This window comes from Cricetulus griseus, chromosome 3 (genome assembly GCF_003668045.3).
Source record: "Cricetulus griseus strain 17A/GY chromosome 3, alternate assembly CriGri-PICRH-1.0, whole genome shotgun sequence".
NCBI classification, from domain to species: Eukaryota; Metazoa; Chordata; class Mammalia; order Rodentia; family Cricetidae; genus Cricetulus; species Cricetulus griseus.
Window position 1 is genome coordinate 129,523,236 of NC_048596.1, and position 18,744 is coordinate 129,541,979.

Below are 18,744 nucleotides of genomic sequence, written 5' to 3' on the forward strand. Positions count from 1 at the left end.
TAAGTAGAGGCTTCTTTAGTTTGCCATGGTCCTCACCACTCTGTATTGTCTCTTGTTCTATAGTCACGGTTATTTGTCACTTGCTTAAGTTTCCCATAACTACCTGATACGCTCATACTGTCTAGATGTTGGATTGCTGTAGACATGGGGGTTCCTATAGATATCTGGGTTGTGTGAGACTCCTGAACTCTCAAATAATTGTATTTTCAATATTTGATTAAGATTGGTGGGCATCTCTTTCTCCCATTAAATGAGTGGAAGACAACAAAAAGCTGGTTAAGCCTGGGGCTCTTTGATGGTTTTTGAGGCTCATTTGACTACCTTGCATATAATTCATTTGGCTCCACCTTCCATCTCTGGTCAGACTCTTCATCTCAGGTCTGCTGGGTGAGCTAGGTATGCAGGAAGAGGGTAACCTATGGAACCCTGCACCAGCTCCTGCACAGACCAAGTCTACGGCCTTCTCAGACCAGGTTGTTCCTTGGGTTTCCCTTCACCTCCTACGTTTGGCCTGCTACCCTGACCCCTGCTTCCTGAACTGACTCCACACTCTCCTGACCTGATTTCTGGCACCCTGGAATCAATAATATTCATGATGATTTCTATCTGATATCTTGTACTATATCTATATTCTTCCGTGTAGGCCACATACCATTTCTGAATAGTTAGGCCCTACCATTATCACTAGAATGTGTCTCTTGTCACACATAGGGTGGAGGAGGGGAGAATCCCCAAAATTCCATGTTCTAACTATCCTGCCAAGAAAAGAAAACACATATTGAGTGGCAGCTTCCTTTTGAAATACTGATGCTGTATACGTTTACCCAGGCTGAAAGCTCTGTTGAATGAGCTTGGAGTTCAGAGCTGTTGCTTTGATAGCTCAACAGCCTTTAAAATAGTTGCCCCGGAAAAGCAGAGATGTCCCTATCTGCCGGCCGTGCGTGAATTTCCCATGGTGATTTGGATGAAAGTGACATTCTGAAGGGAAAAGGTGACAGATAGAGGAAAGCCCAGGGAAACCACAGGGCAGAGGAATCATGCCACAGCCTCACCCACTGGTGACGCATGCCCAAGCCACTTGTGTAGAAACGGGGGGGGGGGGATCTGTTCTCACCACGGTGGTCTTGCTTCCCAGAAGCAACAGCAGCCCGGGCAATAAAGTGTGCGGAATCTGCAGCCTCCTCTGGGGAGGGATTTTTACTCAGGACGATGAGATGTGCCTGTCACCACAGAGAGAAGAAACAAGTTGTTTACATGCTTGGCAGCAGCAATAGGAAACCGTCCTTGCAGTGATAAGCAGGAAGCCAAGGAACTTTCCAACAAGCTGGAAGGGATGATTGATGAAGACGTGCAATTGACTTTGGGGAATTTGAAAAGCATTGGGTGGAGGCCAGAACCCTGGATGCAGAATCCACTTGGCTAGAAATCGTTGCTGGAGGCAATCCCTGAAATAAATCCTTTAAAAGCTTATGGTCACTTGACTCAGCAAAGTCCACCAAGATGGGGGCTGGGGGGTTGGGGCGGCTGGTGGGTGTAGGGGAGCTGAGGTTTTCAGAAGTGGAAAGGACTAATGAGGTGCAGAGGAAGCCGGCGAGCTCCTGGCCTATCGCTCAGCCAGGCCGTGGGTCCTAACTGCAGAGGGGCAGCCTGCTGTCTGATCACCAAGCCCACCTGCCTCAACGCTTTGCAACAAGGTCCACAGGGAGCTTCCTCAGCGTGGAGAACTGCTCAGGTTCTTTGCAATGAAGTTAATTTTAAAACTGCTCAATTAAAAAAATTATATCCTAAAAACACAATATTAAAAAAAATTTCAAATAAATTATCAAATATAACCCTTCAAAGAAAATGTTACTAATCATCTCCTTGTCAACCTTTAGAATTGAAAAAAAAAAAAAAAAAACTGGGGCCAGAGAGATGGCTCCTTGGTTAAGAGTGCATACTTTTCTTGCAGAGGACTGGAGTTTGATTCCCAGTACTGACATCAGGCAGCTCACAAGTGCCCATAACTTGAAGAGGACCTGAGTTTGATTCCCACCTATCAACATCTTGATTTGAAAAAAATTGGGGCCAGAGAGATGGCTCCGTGGTTAAGAGAGCATACTTTTCTTGCAGAGGACTGGAGTTTGATTCCCAGTACTGACATCAGGCAGCTCACAAGTGCCCATAACTTCAGCTCCAGGTGATCTGACACATAGACACACAGACACATACACACACTCACATTTGTGTAGGAGGGAGGGAGGAGGTCTGTTCTCACCTTGTGCGCTTTGCCCCCCCACACACACAAAATAAGTAACCATTAATATTTAAAAATACAGTGAGTAACATGTTTACATCCCTCAAATGATCACTTGAAGCATGCCTACTGGACAAGCTGTGGAAAGCTGGGCTAACTGTGGTGAAACCATATACGATACACTCAGGATACTCTTGGGATCATTGCCAAAGAGGGAATATTTGTTACTTTTCTTGTTCTTGTGACAGAATACCTGACACAAACAACTGACTCTAGCTCACAGTGTGACAGTGGATACAGTTGTCATGGTGGAAAGGAATGGTGACAGGAGTGCCAGCTGTTGGCCACACTGTGTTTCCGTTCTGAAGAAAGAGAAGGTGCTGGGACTATCAGGCTTTCTCCTTTTCCTTTCTACTCTGCCTGGGGCCCTACTGTGTGGGAGGGAGCTAACCACATCCAGGATGGGTCTTCCGGCTCGCTCTGTTACACGTATACTCTGGAAACCCCCTCATAGACATCCCCAGAGGTGTAACTGTTAGGAGTCTGCATCCAGCCATGTTAACCTCACAGAGTGACATGGAGAGGAAAACACTAGTCTGGGCAGGCAGAAAGTGACAACCACCACAGAGATTCAAGCTGTACTTTAGTTATTTCTCATTTGCAACACAACACTTAATTTTGGGGATACTTTCTATGATTTTCAGTTTACATATGAAAACAGAGTGCTGAAGGGGTCTGCTGGGTACTACTGAGAGGTGGTGGAACACTTGAAGAGGTGGGGCCTAGTGGGTGATTTTAGGTCAGGAGAAGCTCGCTCTGAGAGGGGATTATGGGACTCCAGGCTCTTCCTCTTTCAGTTTTTCTGGCCACTGTGAAGTGAGCAACATGAACTCCAGCCTTCAAAATACTGACCCAAATAAACCTGTCTTCTCATTTCAGTGGACAGTCTTCAGTTACCCACAATGGAACACCGACAGGGCAAATGGTCCAGATATCTCACACTAAAGGCTGGAGGTAAGCTCTGGCTTTGATACGCCACAGACCTCAAATTCGGCTTGTTGTACCATGTCCTGAATGCTGCTATTCACCCATCAGCCACAGAGTGAGACAGGCCGACTGACACCAGTACACTGGCAGTAGCCATGGCTTCAGAAGTGAAGCAGCGGTCCCAGTAGGGCCTTCTGGACTACACCAAGTGGTACTCAACGCCTCTGAGGGTATCTCCGAGATAATCAAGACAGAGGTGCTCCTGCAACAGTAGACTGCCTCATTTGTTAAATCCGAGTCCTGTGTTAGAATCCGGACGGCCAAAGCTTGGACCTGATTGTCCCAGCCCCTCCTGCTGGCAAAGGCTTTGGCTGCTGTGTTGGAACACCCAGCGTTCTTAAGCACGAAGGCCTGGACTTAAAATGGCTTTTCTCACTACTGGAATTCTTCGGAAAGAATTGAACAAGGGACCCAGGGAAGCCCAGAGTAGTCACCAGTTTCAAATTGGCACAAGAAAAGTCTGTTCTTAAATTCTGATTTGAAATATTACTGAAATAATAGGTATTTCAAAATTACAGTTTCATGGATGTTCAGACTACAGAGCTGAAGGGTAGAATCGAGCTATCAAGGGTTCAGCATTTTCAGGAAGAAAAGAAAGAGTAAAACTGCCCCCCCCAAAACCATGAAAACCATGTGGGCAGACTGTGTGCGCCACTGGCTATGCACCCCCAGGGTCCACTGCTGGAGGAGCTTCTGCAGGGCTCTCAGGAAGCCTTCCCCGGGAACTTTACAAAGACTCAACCCATTAACATGTGCTGTTTGAGACCAAATAAAACTCCAATTCAAAGATTTTCTGTTTCCTTTCTACTATCTATCATATGCAAGGAAGGTAGTAAGACCGCCTATCACAATTATTTTCAAATGAATAATTACATGTTCTGAAAGGACCACAAGCTGCTTTCTGACTAGAGGCACTAAAGTGACACTTTCCAGTCACAAAACAACAACAATTAAACACCACTTACAATATCAAGAAAACAGGCACCAAAGGCTTAGGGCAAAAGTTCTCAACCTTCCTGATGCAGTGACCCTTTCAGACAGTTCCTCATGTCGTGCTGACCCCCAACCATGAAATTATTTTTATTGCTACTTCATGACTGCAATTTTGCTACTGTTGTGAATTGTAATGCAAATATCTGATATTAAGGATATTTGATATGGGACCCCTGTAATAGGGTTTTTCCGGCCTCAAAGAGGCTGAGACCCACAGGTTGAGAACCACTGGCTTAGGGGCTCTGAATTCATCACACAATTTTCTGACCTCAACACTTTCCTATGTGAGATGTTTATACTGTGCAAGCGAACATTGATCACTTGTTTCCTAAGTTCAGTTTCCGATCTAATTTATTACTTACTGTTCAAGAAGCTTCTTAAAACTACATGCTGGAGGGAGGGAGGAGTGGTGCAGAACACCCAGGGTGTTTAAAATGTTTCAAATTAGCATCTCATTTATTCAGTAAAAATTCCATTCATTTCAGCTTAGTCTAATTTATTCCTATTTGGCTCAGTGTTATTTTAATTTTGAAGTGCTTTCCACTTGCCAGATATTGTGCTAACACTAGGAGTTCACACAAAAATATCAAGCTGGTTTCAGTTCTAAAGGAGATCACAGATGAACCACAAAAATATGGGGTGCTTGGATTTGTGGAGACATACAGACACTTCTTACTATGTTTTTGCACTCAGCTAACTTTCTCTCTGCATCCCAACTGTTACAATTTTTAGTAGATATAGAAGGGAGGGGACAGTGGTACCTGCATACAGGTTAACCAACAGAATGATCTTGTGCTCAGGTGTCCAACCCCACGTCCAAGGGCTTTACTATCTTACACCAGAAGAACAAAGAGGGGATGTTCTTTGTAAATGGAAAGATGAGTGGTAAGACAAGAACAGTAACTTTTAGCACCCTGGTGACCCATAGGGGGGATCCAGGGACACCATCCCCCCCCCCACCTCCCCACCCCTGCTGTGCAAGGCTACTCTCCTTCCCTTGTTCAGGCTGTGTGACTGTCAGTCAAGAGAACTGTGATCCTGTACTGCTTCCGCCTCTGGGGTGCAGAGCAGGACTAAGCAGCACAGAGAACATGGAATGGAACAGAAGGGACACATTAAAACAACAAATGTCCCCACTCACATTGTGCGTCTCCGGCATTTGACAGACTCGTTTCCTCTCTGTGCTATGATTGACTCCCCAGGGTTCTGTTTGCGCCCTTGATGTCAGAACTAGTTACTCACTGACACCTCCAGTTCCCAGGTTCTGGAGCTGTGGCTCTATTGCATCTAGATAGCTGCTAGTGCTCTATTCAAGCGCCTCTCATGTTCTGCCTTCTCTTCAGAGTGCAGCGCCCATCATCTATCAAGAAATCCTCAACCCCACACAAGCATAATTTGAGATGACAAAAATGGGGATCCTTCTAAGTATCCATTAGTAAGGAAACAAATGTATTTTGGCTTTAGTATGATAATTTATCTCTGTGGACATATATTAACCTGGTTACATTTCAGAAACACACACACACACAAAGGCAACTTGCAAAGGGATGAAGACACCAAAGCACCAGTGATTTTCAGCCCTCTTTTCCTTCTTATTCTGCACAATGTGTCATACATGGTTCTCTGACATCTGGGGAAGTGTGGCACTTCTCCCATTGAAGCTGGTGGAGCAGCCTGGATACCTGCCCCCTTCCCCCCATTTCCTCTTCCACCTGGCTGCTATGAAAGGGTCTCCATGGGACATGAAGGATAGGTGACAAGGCCTGAGAAGGACAGCACTTGGGTCCCCAGGGGAACATGAAAAGTAACTGACAACAAGGCTGGTGATTTTGCAGTCCTGAGGAACTCAAGCACAGTGAAGAAGTGAATCCACAGCCCCTCTGCATGTGAGTGAGAGCACGGGAGGGCCAGGAAGCAGTGACCATGACGACAAGAGTTCTGCATGCCTCTGCTGCTTCCACAGAGCTCAGACATTGATCCCCACTGATGCTCTGCCCGGCTATTACGTAACTCCTTCACCTCATTATTTGTTAATCTCCTCAGGGGGCACCCCCCTGTCTTCTTTTCAATTATCTGTCTATCTATCTATCTATCTATCTATCTATCTATCTATCTATCTATCTATTTTTGTTCTTCGGTATCCTATAGTGATATTCTTATCAGCTGTCGCCTTGAAGTTGAGAAAGAATGCTAAATATCCCCCAATTGGACTTTTAAAATGGACTGGGTTAAGAAGACAAAAACATAAGCTAAATAACCTTTGGTACCTCACAATAGGCAAGAGCTTTTTTTTTTTTTTTTTTTTAAGTTATTCATTGAGCCAGGTGGTGGTGCACGCCTTAAGCCCAGCACTTGGGAGGCAGAGGCAGGCGGATCTCTGTGAGTTCAAGGCCAGCCTGGTCTACAGAGTGAGTGCCAGGACAGGCTCCAAAGCTACACAGAGAAACACTGTTTTGAACCTCCCCCCAAAAAACCCCCAAAACCTTATTCAAAAGAGTAGCCATGACCAACTCCCTCAATCCCTGTCAAAAACAGAGTGGCCGTTCTTTCTAGAATCTCAGGTGCATTTCTGGGGGAAACCACCGATTCCTCTGCTCTGATCTGTCTGCCAATGGGCACAACCAGAGCCAGGGCTGGCAGCCTCTTATCTTACTGGGCCTGCTGCCTTGTAAAATGTGCAGTATTCCTTGAGGAGAAAACTCAATAATAAAAAAGATAACAGTATTTCTACTTATACATAAACACTCAGGGACAGGGTACCTGGATGACCTGGGACAGATTTTTGTCCCCTCCACTTTGTAATGATTAGGGGACCAAAGATTCAGAGGGAAGTCTTTTCTGCTATAGCTAAGTATAGAAGGAGTATACAAGTTGCCTAGGGTACCTTTGTGGGCTTGGAATATATTTATGGAATATATTTACCCGGACAAAAGAGAACACAAATCGGGTTGGTAACAAAGTCTCAATTTAGCAATAAACAGTCAGGGTCTCTGTTAAGCAAAGGCTAGATAGAGCCAGGGAGAGACTGGGTGAAGAAGGGAACCAATTATGAGCATGTGGGTCTCTTTGTAAAGCAAAAGTTAAAACAGGGGAGAGGACGGGAGAGGTGGGGAGGGGACCAAATATGAGCAGGTGCTTACTTTGTCAAGTATGGTGCTAAACAGGTGACATGCACTACCTTGCTTAATCCCAAAGGACCAGTGACAGGTGTTGCTTCACTTTACAAGTGAAGAAGTGAAACATCAAGGTCACATAGTAGGTCAGCACAGGGCACAGAGTCAGCCTAAGGCCTACAATACTCAACCGCATGTTGTCATGGCCCAACTTGTTATCAAACCAATGAGACTTACAGAAAATGAGTTTCTTATGTGTGTAATGGCAAACTATGTACGGGTCAGTAAAAGGGGCTGCTAAGTGGTAGACTCTGCCAAGAAATAGAGTAAACAGGCCAGGGAATAGTGAGGTATCAGTATGTGGATACTCAGGTTGCTTCTGAGAACTGTGGAAGCAACAGTGCAGAAGGGAAGAAGTCGGGGGATGAGGACTGGAATAGGCATCACTGTATCTCCCTCCTTCTGCTGTAGCTCAAGTCCAGGCCTTTGTTTACAAGCTCGGGCCCATTCCTCACTGCGTCACTCCAAGCATGAGCTTCACTGTGTTTATTTATAACTGTCCGGCTTTCTGTCTCAGCCATGCCACAGAGGGCCATTCCATCTCTAGCTTTGAGGTGACATCCTTATGCAAGATAGGCCAGGTTACAGGGCAGTGCAAGGTGGCCTCTAGTCTCTGTCCAGTAGGGAAGCCTTTCCTGAGAGTCTGGGGCAGCTGGAGAGGCCTGGCCAGGCAAAGGATGGTCCTGGGAATCCCAGGGGGGATTAGATGAACGGGGAGTCACCTGGGGTAGACAACATCTAAAAATGGAGGCCCTGGACTAGGCTGTTTCTTTTAATAGTCACAGAGAGTCCTCAGTGGCTTTCCTCCAGGTGTCAATTTTATCTCTTCCAAAGGGCTTGGGAGAAAAAGCCCTGCTATTTATAAGGATTAGCACCAAAATAGACATGTCGAGGGCTTATATTTTCTTTTGCTTGCAAGTATGAGCTTTCTTAAAATTTAACTTGTTTTTAAATGCATATAAAAATTTAAAACTCTTAGAATCTTTACTGGTGGAAAAGAAGATACAAACCAAAGCAAAAAAAAGAAAAAGAAAAAAAAGCCCTCCTCCTTTCAGAAGACGTCACCCTTCCTCCCACTTCTAATCAGAGTCCTTACAGTCAGGCTCTATGAACAGCTTCCTGTGTGGCATTCCAAAAGTACTGTTGTGTATATACAGCACACATGCATAGGCACACACACACACACACACACACTCTAATACACATGCACACACAACACAGGCACACATAGACATTCTAACACACATGCACATGGACCCATGCACAGGCACACACACTTTCTAACACACATGTGCACATGCATGCATTCAAACACACATGCATACACACATACACAGGTGCTTGCACACACACACACACACACACACACAGAGAGAGAGAGAGAGAGAGAGAGAGAGAGAGAGAGAGCACGCAAACACAACAAACACACATATGTAGGATCACAGTGTTGGCTTGCCCCTCTTGGCTGCATTTCCCAGGATTCTCCAGCCTGTAGACAGGCAGTTTTTTTTTTTTTCAAAGATTTATTTATTTTTATTTTATTTTATGTACATTGGTGTTTTGACTGCATATCTATGTGAGGATGCTGGATCTGCTGGAACTGGAGTTACTGTGAGCTGCGTGTGGGTGCTGGGAATTGAACTCAGGACCTCTGGAAGGGCAGTCAGTGCTCTTAACCATTGAGCCATCTCTCTAGCTCCCTAAACAACCATTCTTTAATGACAACTGAGTTTGAGGATTATTTTTAAATGGCCCTTTCCCATTTTGTTTTCTTTTCCACAAATTGTTCCTGTCTTTTGTCCACGTATCTATGAGTTAGCTTTTTCAGCTCTATTGTGTAAGGCTCTATATTTTCCCTTTGATTTTTTTTTTTTTTACATTATAAAAACTGTCACACAGTAGCAGGCTTCCATTTTTCATGCTGTCAACTCTCCCACTCTCCTATCGTCTTCTTTTTACTCTGTCACCTAATCTATACCCATCTGCAAATATGTAAAAGGAAGATGTTCAAACAGTGTCAACACTGGGCAGAATGTGTCACCATCCCTACAGGAATGAAGACACTCTACAGAGACTACTGAGCCCCTCCCTTTGGCCACTGGACAACTTAAACAATGGGATTGCCCCACGAATCTCATGTTGAAAGAAGGAAAAGGGTAGAGCTGGTGCCAGCCTGAGGGGATATTGTCTCTTGGAAAGAGATCTGCAGTTGTTGGACAACGTTGCAGGAGACTCGAGCCAAGACAGCGATGACAGACAGGACCACATCTTGGCCAGGGCTGCTGAGTGATTCATCTTCCAATTAAACCTGGCCCCCATTTCAGGACCTTGAGGATGGACTTCAGGCAGGGCACACTGGGACCCCTGTTCCTTTTCCCTACGTAGCCACACTGACCACACCTCCCTTTCTGCTTTTCGCCATTGTCTTTGACTGGACTATTGAGAACAGATGGGGTAGCTGAACCTAGCTTGCCCTGGGGCTGTGAGGGTGCAGGCTCTGACAGTTGTCAACTGAAGAGCAACAGCCATCTTTCCCTTCATGACCCCTAGATTTATATTGCACTTAGAATTTTTGTAAAGGGTAAAACCTTCGTTAGCTTTTCAGAGGACTGAAAAAAATTAGGAGTCTCATTCAGATTATTTATAACAAGTGAATATACTTGTGGTAAATCGCTCCACGGTGAGAGGTGGAGGCAGGTGCAAGTATCCAGCTGTCAGCACCCTGGCCGACCACAGGTGGGGAACGAAGCTGTGTCTTCCGGCCCTACTGACAAATGTTCCTATCCAATGATACTTTGCAAATCAAAGTTTCCCACTTTTGTGGCCTAGGTGCCCTGAAAATTGGACAAGGGAAACGTGAAACTCAAGTGTCAGAGATGTGGGACAGCGATTCAAGCCAGCAGGGCCTCAGTCTTCGTCCCCTGCAAACAGACCAGAAGCAGCTGCTCCCACATCAACCAAGTGTTGTGATTTTTTTTCTTCAGGTAAGAAAAGAAGGTATGATTATCAAAATTTGTCAATGAGGAGTTTCACAAAATGGACCCTTTGCTTGCTTTTCCACAGCCCTGCCACAGGGGGCAGGCGGGCGGGCTGCACTCCTTTTAAGTTCCTGGGATGCCACCTTCCCCTGTGCAGTGACTCTGCGGGACCTGCTTCATTCTTTCCATCTTAATGGGCTACTTCTTAAAAATACTGTGGAACTTTTCTGCCTTTTACTGAAAATAAAGCACTTTTCTCTCTATGTGTGTTTCTCTCACTCCAAAGGAATGAGGAAAGAAAACCAACTGGGACGATAACAGAACCTCTTTGTGTGTATTTAATAAATGCCTATTACTCGCGGTTTCCTGGGAGACCGGTGGCCACTCTGTTCCCTTCCATACCCCAGGTAAATCTCCTCAAGGAAAGGGGAACAGGAATAAGTGTTTAATAATTACTATTAATAAGTAAAAGCAGCTCGCCCTGGCAGTAGGCCTGAGAGTTCACAAAGCCTTTAGTGTTGTGAAACCTGGAGCAGTTCTGTGAAGCAGAGAGCGTCTTTGTAGATTTGCTGTAAAAGGGGCCGGGTGACTAGTCTATAATCAAAGAGCTTGGAAACAGAAGGGAATCTGGACTCCGAGCCCAGTTTTCTGACTTCAAATCCAATGTTATTTTCAATTTGCCAAGTCTCTCTTTGTTTAAAATACTCTTTAATCTTTATTAACCTTAAAAAATAAATAGAAATAATAGTTAACTATCAAACTTGCCAAGAATTCTAAAAGCCAGCAAATTCCTCTATAACCCAGGTGGAGAAAAACCCTTCTAACTCAGATTCAAAATCTAAATACAACAGAAGATAGAAATTTGAATATACAGAGACAAATGAATCAGAAAAGAAATCACCAGTAAGCTCAGCAAGGTTGTGATACACAAGATGGATATTAAAAAAGCCTTTATTTCCCTATCAGTGAATACTGAGAAAAAGAAGTTAAAACACTTATTAAAACAGCGGCAAACAAAACAAACAGGGCTGTCAAGATGGCTCAGCACATACAAGTGCCGCCAAGCAAGACTCACACCCTGAGTGTCATCCCAAGAACCCACAGAGGAAGAAGAGCACCACATGAGTGCCTGCACTCACACTACATCACACACACACACACACACACACACACACACACACACACACACACGTCAGTGAATAAAAATTAAAAACAACAGATACGTAGGGATGAGTTATCCGAGTGCAAAACATAAAACTCTAAGGCAGTGGTTCTCAACCTGTGGGTCATGACCCCTATGGCAGTGGAAGGACCTTTTCACAGAGGTCACCTTTATAAGATATCCTGCATATCATATATTTACATTATGATTCATACCAGTAGTGAAATTACAGTTATGATAATTTTATGGTTGGGGGTCACCACAACGTGAGGAACTGAATTAAAGAGTCACAGCATTAGGAAGGTTGGGAACTGCTGCTCTAAGGGCTGGGGAGCTGGCTCAGTGAGTAGGAGCATATGTTGTAGAAGGAAGAAGACCTGAGACCCCCAGCATCCATGTAAGAAATCAGGCCTGGGTACCAGTGAGAGGCACTGTCGCAAGAGCATGCGGCAGAGAGCCAAAGAAGATGACACACTCACATGCACACACACACACACACACACACACACACACACCACGCACACAACACATACATAAACACACAAACACCAAAACAACAACCAAACAAAAACATTTACACTTTTAAAGTTATAAAACTTATTGAAATAAATAAGAAAAAAACTAATGGAGAGATAGCTACGATTATGTATTGAAAAAGCTAATATTGCTAGGATGGCAACACTTTACAACTTAGATACAGATTTAATGCAATGTCTTTCAAAATTCCATCAGAATTTTTCTGTGGTGGAAAGGTGCGGAAATTGACAAGGTAACCCTAAAATGCATATGAGAACCCAAGGGGACTATAATAGTCGAACCATTCGTGAAAAGGAATAACAAAGTAAGAGGATTACAGTTATTATTTCAAAACATAGGTCAATAGAATAGAGTTGACAGTCTAGAAATAAACCTTGTTAGTTATGGTCATTTCATTTTGACAAGCATGCTGAGATAATTCTATGGTGAATTTATATATAAGCTTCTCAATAAATGGTGGGCTGAGATAACCAGATAGCCAAGCGCAAAGACAAAACTCAAAGACCTTATGTGTCAGAAGTAACATCTGTGACCTGTTTTAAGGAAACATAGATACAAATCTTCATGGACTTCGATTATCCAATGGCTTCTCAGCCTGGTGGTGGTGGTGGTGGCACATGCCTTTAATCCCAGAACTCAGGAGGCTGAGTTCTGCCTCTGAACTCTGAGTTCAAGGTCAGACTCGGACTACAGAGTGAGTTCCAGCACAACCATGGCTACATAGAGAAACTCTGTCTCAAAAAACAAAAACAAACAAAAAATCCAATGGTTTCTTGGATGTGAAGTTAAAAGCAAAAGAAGAAAAAAAAAACCCAGACAAATTAGACTTAATCAAAATTAAATTGCACTTGAAAGGACACCAGCAAGAAGTGGATGGAGGAAAACGCTTGGTGTATCTGATGGGCGTCTAGGCGCTAGCATCAGGGTATATAAACAACCCCTACAGAACAATACAAAGACAAAGTACTGTAAAAATGGGCACATGATTTGACTCAACATTTGCCCAGTCAAGGCATACCAATGGTCGAAGGGACCATAAAAAAATAAACAACTAGTAATGCAAGAAATTAAAACTTAAAATACATTTGAATTATCACTTTACTCAATAGTACAGCTACAGTTAAAAACACAGATAACAAGACATGAAGATGTAGAGGAGTGGCAACCCTCACACTGGAACACCTCATTGGCAGGAATGCAAAACACCGAGGTCACTTTGGAAAACAGCCTAGTGTCTCCTCAAAGCATAGACAGTTACCATGTGACCCAGCAGTTACTGCCAGCTTTACACCCAAGAGAAATGAAAACCTATGTCCCTATAAAACTTGAATATAAATGCTTATACAGCACTAATTATAGTAGCCCCAAAGCAAACAACCTAAATGTCTATCAAATGGTAAAATTTTAGCACATTGATAAGAATTTAGCACGTCTAAATACATGAAAGGAACTGAAGTACAGATGCTAAAATATGAGTAAACTATAAAAATGTTAAGTCAGACACAATAGGCTGTATATTGTCAGACTGTTTATAATAAATGTCCAGAACAGGCAAAACCACACAGAGAGTAAATTGACATTTGCTAAGAGGAGGGCAATGGAAAATTACTGCTAATGGCTGCAGTGTTTCTCAAAAACTCTATGGAACTAGATAGTGGTTGCAAAATTTTGTAAATATAAACACCACTAAATTGCATGCTTTAAGAGGATAGTTTTACTGTATAAATAAATAATCTCAATAAAATTATGAGCAAAACTTCAAAACAAATGTCAATTTGGATGAAAATATTTACAACATTTATCATGAATACCAGGATCAATATTGTAATATAGAAAGAACCTTTAGCAGATACCAAAAGCTAGATCAAAAATCCTATTTATAAATTGGCAAATGATATGAATAAGTCACAAAAAATGACAATTCACAGAAAGAACCAGGGTGCCTTAACATATGAAAAGATATTCAACTCCAGTTTTAAAAATAGAAATGCAAATTTAAGCTATGTTGAAATGTCATTTCTCATCCATCAGATTAGAACTAACTTGAAAGCTTGACAATACACTTTGTTGAAACAGGCTGTGTGGAAACTGGTGTTCATATATACATGAGTAGAAATACAAATGGCATGTGCCCCTGAAAGATAACTCAGAACAGCACAACTAAAAATGAGAGAAAAATGGCCATTGATTTTGCAATAATACGAAACTTCCAAAGCATTCTGTATGTGACCTAGTAGCCTCACTCTGTGGTGGTTTGAATGAGAATGGCCCCCAAAGGACCATATATTTGACACTAAGATCCAGGTTGGTGGAACTGTTTGGGAAGGATTAGGTGGTGTGGCCTTGTTAGAGGAGGTGTGTCACCGGGAGAGGGCTTTGAGGCTTCAAAGCCAATTCCATTCCCAGTTAGTTCTATCTGCCACATGATTGAATATGTTACTTGCTTGGTGGAGAGGAAGTGAGGGCTATTCCTAACAGCAGAATGCCAACTGATAAATGCAGTAGAAATGATAGAACAGAAAACCAGAATTTTACAACTATCACTGTTAAGAATGTGTTAGGAAAGAGTTATCAATAGATGCTAAACCTAGAGAGAACCATTTGACAGAGAGCAGAATACAGAATGCTAATTAGGTAAAAGAGAGGAAATAGTCACTACCCAGTAGAGAAACTATGTATCGTCATGACAGGGTGATGAATGTCATCCGTGTAGGACAGATGGGCACTGTGCCTCTGGATGCAATACACAGCCCCCTTGTAGTGTTCTGTCTGGGGACATGTCACTCAGATTGAGTCAGGAGGAGACATCAGACAAACCCAAACTGAGAAACAGTCAACAAGAAGCTGGCACATATGAGTATACATTAAAATTTCAATGTTATAAAAGACAGAGTCTGGTGAGAAACTATTCCAGATTAAATGCCAGAGTCATGATACCTAATGCAACACACGATCCTTTACTAGATCTCTACTGGATGGTAAATCATGAGGGGCAGAGTGGAGATAACCAACAAAGCGGAATGTGACCTGTGCCAATGTTAAACCTCCTATGCTTCATAACTGTATGGTGGCTATCCTTGTCCTTATAGAAAACACACTGAAATATCTGGGAATAAGGGCCACGATATTTTCAAAATGCCTTTAAAGTTTGTTAGACTTTTACATAACGTACGTGTGTGTGTGTGTGTGTGTGTGTGTGTGTGTGTGTGTGTGTGTGTAGTTCAGAGGACAAATTATGGAGGTGGGTTCCTTCCTTCCACCACATGAATTTCAAGGATTGAACTCAGGTCTTTGTGCATGGTGGCAAATACTCTTACCTGCTGGGCTATCTTCTTGGCCCCTCCAAAGTAGGCAGTTATCCTTTTGACCGTGTGTGTGTGTGTGTGTGTGTGTGTGTATTTATGTATGTGTATATGGATATGTGTTTATATGTATACCAATATAGATAGATAGGGAAAACAAATATAGAAAAGTACTATAAATGGTGACTACAGGTCTCATAGAGAAGAGGCGTCACCTAATTCATTTCCCACTCATGCAGTGCCAAGGTCTCTTGAGAGTGAAAACCTCTGACTTCTGGAACATCACATTCATCTGTGATTCCCTTTTCTGGTTCATACTTTCAGACATACATTTCTGTAAGCCAATGGTTCCTATACTGTGGCCTGCCTAACTCTACTGTCTCACAGACTACTGGGTTCCCTTCTCAAGTAAAAAATCCACACTGGCACGTCTACCACACTGTGAAACAATGTAACCAGCTGTTCAGCTCTAACTAACATGTCCCGATTTTATTTAAGCACACATGCCTTTTCTAGGAAGACCCAGGGACTCTTGGTGGTGCTTCTCTAAACTGAACTCAAACCTTTGCACACACTGGCAATACTGGGTCTTGGAGAAGCCACTTTCATCCCAGTGGGTTTTGCTATAAGTTGTGGCCCTTGCTGGATTAATCTGAACATGGTTTCATGTGATAGATTTCTTTGAGTTTTAGAAACTGGTAAACAAAAGGAAAAACAAAGCTTTGCAGATAGATACAGTCATGAAAGGCAACTTATATACTCTATAATAACGTGAATATAACAAAAGAAATAAATCTCACGATCATATCAGTACATGTGAAAATGCAGACAACAAAATCCACTGCCCATTCATGACTAAAAAGACAACAAACGCTCAGTGAGCTGTGAAAGGAGGAAACTTTGTAACATCAGCAGCTCTCCTCCTGAGGTCAGAAACAAGAACAGGATGTCCCATATCACTGCTTCGCTAACCATGAGTTCTGAACAGTGCAATAGTACAAGAAAATGAAATAAAATGAATACAGATTGGGAATGAAGAAATAAACTGTCTATACTTGCAGATGAGATAAACTGAAATTCTGAAAGCTTTTTTTTTTTTTAAATACTGGATCTGAGAAGCACTTATAGCAAGGTAAAAGCTCATTGTTTCCACATATCCACCAACAGACGAGAAGGAATTTAAAATTAAAAACACAAAATCATTTTCATTACCATCAGCGCAAATTGAAATATTTAATACAACTTCATTCAAAATTTGATTCCGAAATGAAATCTAACAAAACAAGTGGAATATCCATGTGACAAACTATAAAACTACAACTGTGATGAAAGGAAGTTTTTGAAAGACACCCAGAGAGACATTTTGTGTTCACACAGCAGGAAAGGTGTTTTCTCTCTGGTTTTCTTTTTGAGACAGGGTTTCTCTGTGTAACCCTGGCTATCCTGGAACTCTCTCTGTAGACCAGGCAGGCCTCGAACTCACAGAGATCTGCCTGTTTCTGCCTCCTGAGTGCTGGGATTAAAGGTGTTCGCCACCACCGCCTGGCAAGAAAGGTGTTCTTAAGCCATAAACACACATACAGGAAACATAAGTGTGTTGCAAAATGAAAGAAGCCAGTCTGGACCCATCCTATAAGATTCCAGCTGCATTGCATTCTGGAAGAGGCAAACTAGAGCGAAGGGTGGTTGCCAGGGGTTCAGGCAGGGAAGGAGGAATGAGAATGGCAGGGGGGATTGTTAGGGCAGCTAAGCTATTCTGTATGCGTCTACACTGGTGGATACACATCTTTACATATCTGCCAGACCCACAGGACGAGAAGCAGCAAGAGTGAACCAAGTGTGAGTTGAAAGGCTGGGTTCTAAACAGAGGCATCGGTGGTACTAAAATGCCACGCTAATGATTAAAAACAAATCGAAACAACTCTTTGGCAGGATGCCAGTATGAATCAAGAATTATAAAATATTCATATCCTTCCTCTCAGCAGTTCCACTTCTGGAAGCTGACTGAAGCAAATTATTTTTACATAAGAATGTCCAGAATTATCGATACTAACACACAAAAATATCACATGCCTGCCAGAGTTCCTACAGCCAATAAATCATGCCGCACACCTCGTGGTGAACGGAGCCAGACACCTGGTAAAACTCAGCTCTGACTCTGTTGCTCACCCGCATCTGTACTTGCCACTCATTCCAAGTGCTCACACCGCTCAAGCCTGTCCACACCTGTGCCTTTTCACTGGCCTCTGGAATCCGGGCTATCTTCACTCCATACCCAGACTGCTGTGGTCCCCTTTAAACTATCCCTCTGATTATATCCATCATCTATCTAATTCATCTCCATCCCACAGAGCCATCCTTTCAGACTGATGATCTGCTGTCACTGCCCTGCTTGTAAACCTCCGACTGCTGCCAGGACTCCTCACTGGGGCTTCTAATGTCTTGTCAGAATGATGCCCGTCTACTGTTCTTATCATTCCTATGGCCTGGGGCATGACATTATAACTTGAGTGGCCAATCTCTGTCTCACCTTTTATGAAGGCTTTTTTTTTTTTTTTTGGAGGGGTGGCAGTCGGCCTCACCAGTCAGTACTTTAGAAACTGGTACTAAGGTAAGCTAGCCATCCTCTCCTGAGACAATCACATGTCCAGGTGGGCGTGTCCCTTAGTTTCCGCTCCCTCTATCGCTGTCACTTGCGTCTATCTGCCGCACAGGCATCACAGATTCATCATCCAACTGAGTCTACCTCCCTCTAACACCTGCTCGCCCTGCCTCTCCTGAAAATAGTACCAGCATGCCCTGGGCGGCCTGTACCCCTGGAGATCTGAGAATCTGCTTTGGTTCTCCTCCTGCTCTGCTATACCTCATTTCTATGTCCTAGCTGCACTGCCTCCTAAACCTGTCTCAAATTATCTCCATTGCTTTGTCTCCAGTACCTTTTGCAAAACCACCTCAAGTTTTGCTTTTGCTATTTCAGTAGCCTCCTAAGTGATTTCTTTTCTCCCATGCTTGGCACAGCCTCACTAGTTACCTCTACATGTCAAGTGGAAGAATCTTGGTTTGTTTGTTTGTTTGTTTGTTTTAAATGCTAGTTTTGAATCTGAATGATGCCTTTGGGGGGTATGTATTTTGGGGCATAGCACTCAACCTTTCTAATTCTTGTCTTCCTTATCTATAAACTGGAAATCATACGTTACACCGTGGTATTAAAAGAGATTAAAAGAGATGATCTAGATAAAATGAGCGGTTGGGGCACTCCCAACACACTGTGAGTGGGAGTGCAAATTGTCAGACAAAATTTAAAACACATAGTTAT

General features: G+C 43.2%; 1 protein-coding gene across 6 annotated transcripts in view; it reads right to left on the reverse strand.

Moving 5' to 3' along the window:
- Nucleotides 1-18,744, reverse strand: part of Ttc23 (tetratricopeptide repeat domain 23) — a 74,073-nt gene that overhangs the window by 11,657 nt on the left and 43,672 nt on the right. For 5 of the 6 annotated variants that reach the window (XM_027408123.2, XM_027408126.2, XM_027408122.2 and 2 more), the window contains one exon: nucleotides 1,115-1,220. The exons of the other annotated variant lie outside the window; for it this stretch is intronic. In XM_027408123.2, the coding sequence (XP_027263924.1) occupies nucleotides 1,115-1,220 (106 nt within the window). The remainder of the gene's footprint in view (nucleotides 1-1,114; nucleotides 1,221-18,744) is intronic. 6 annotated transcript variants of the gene reach the window in all.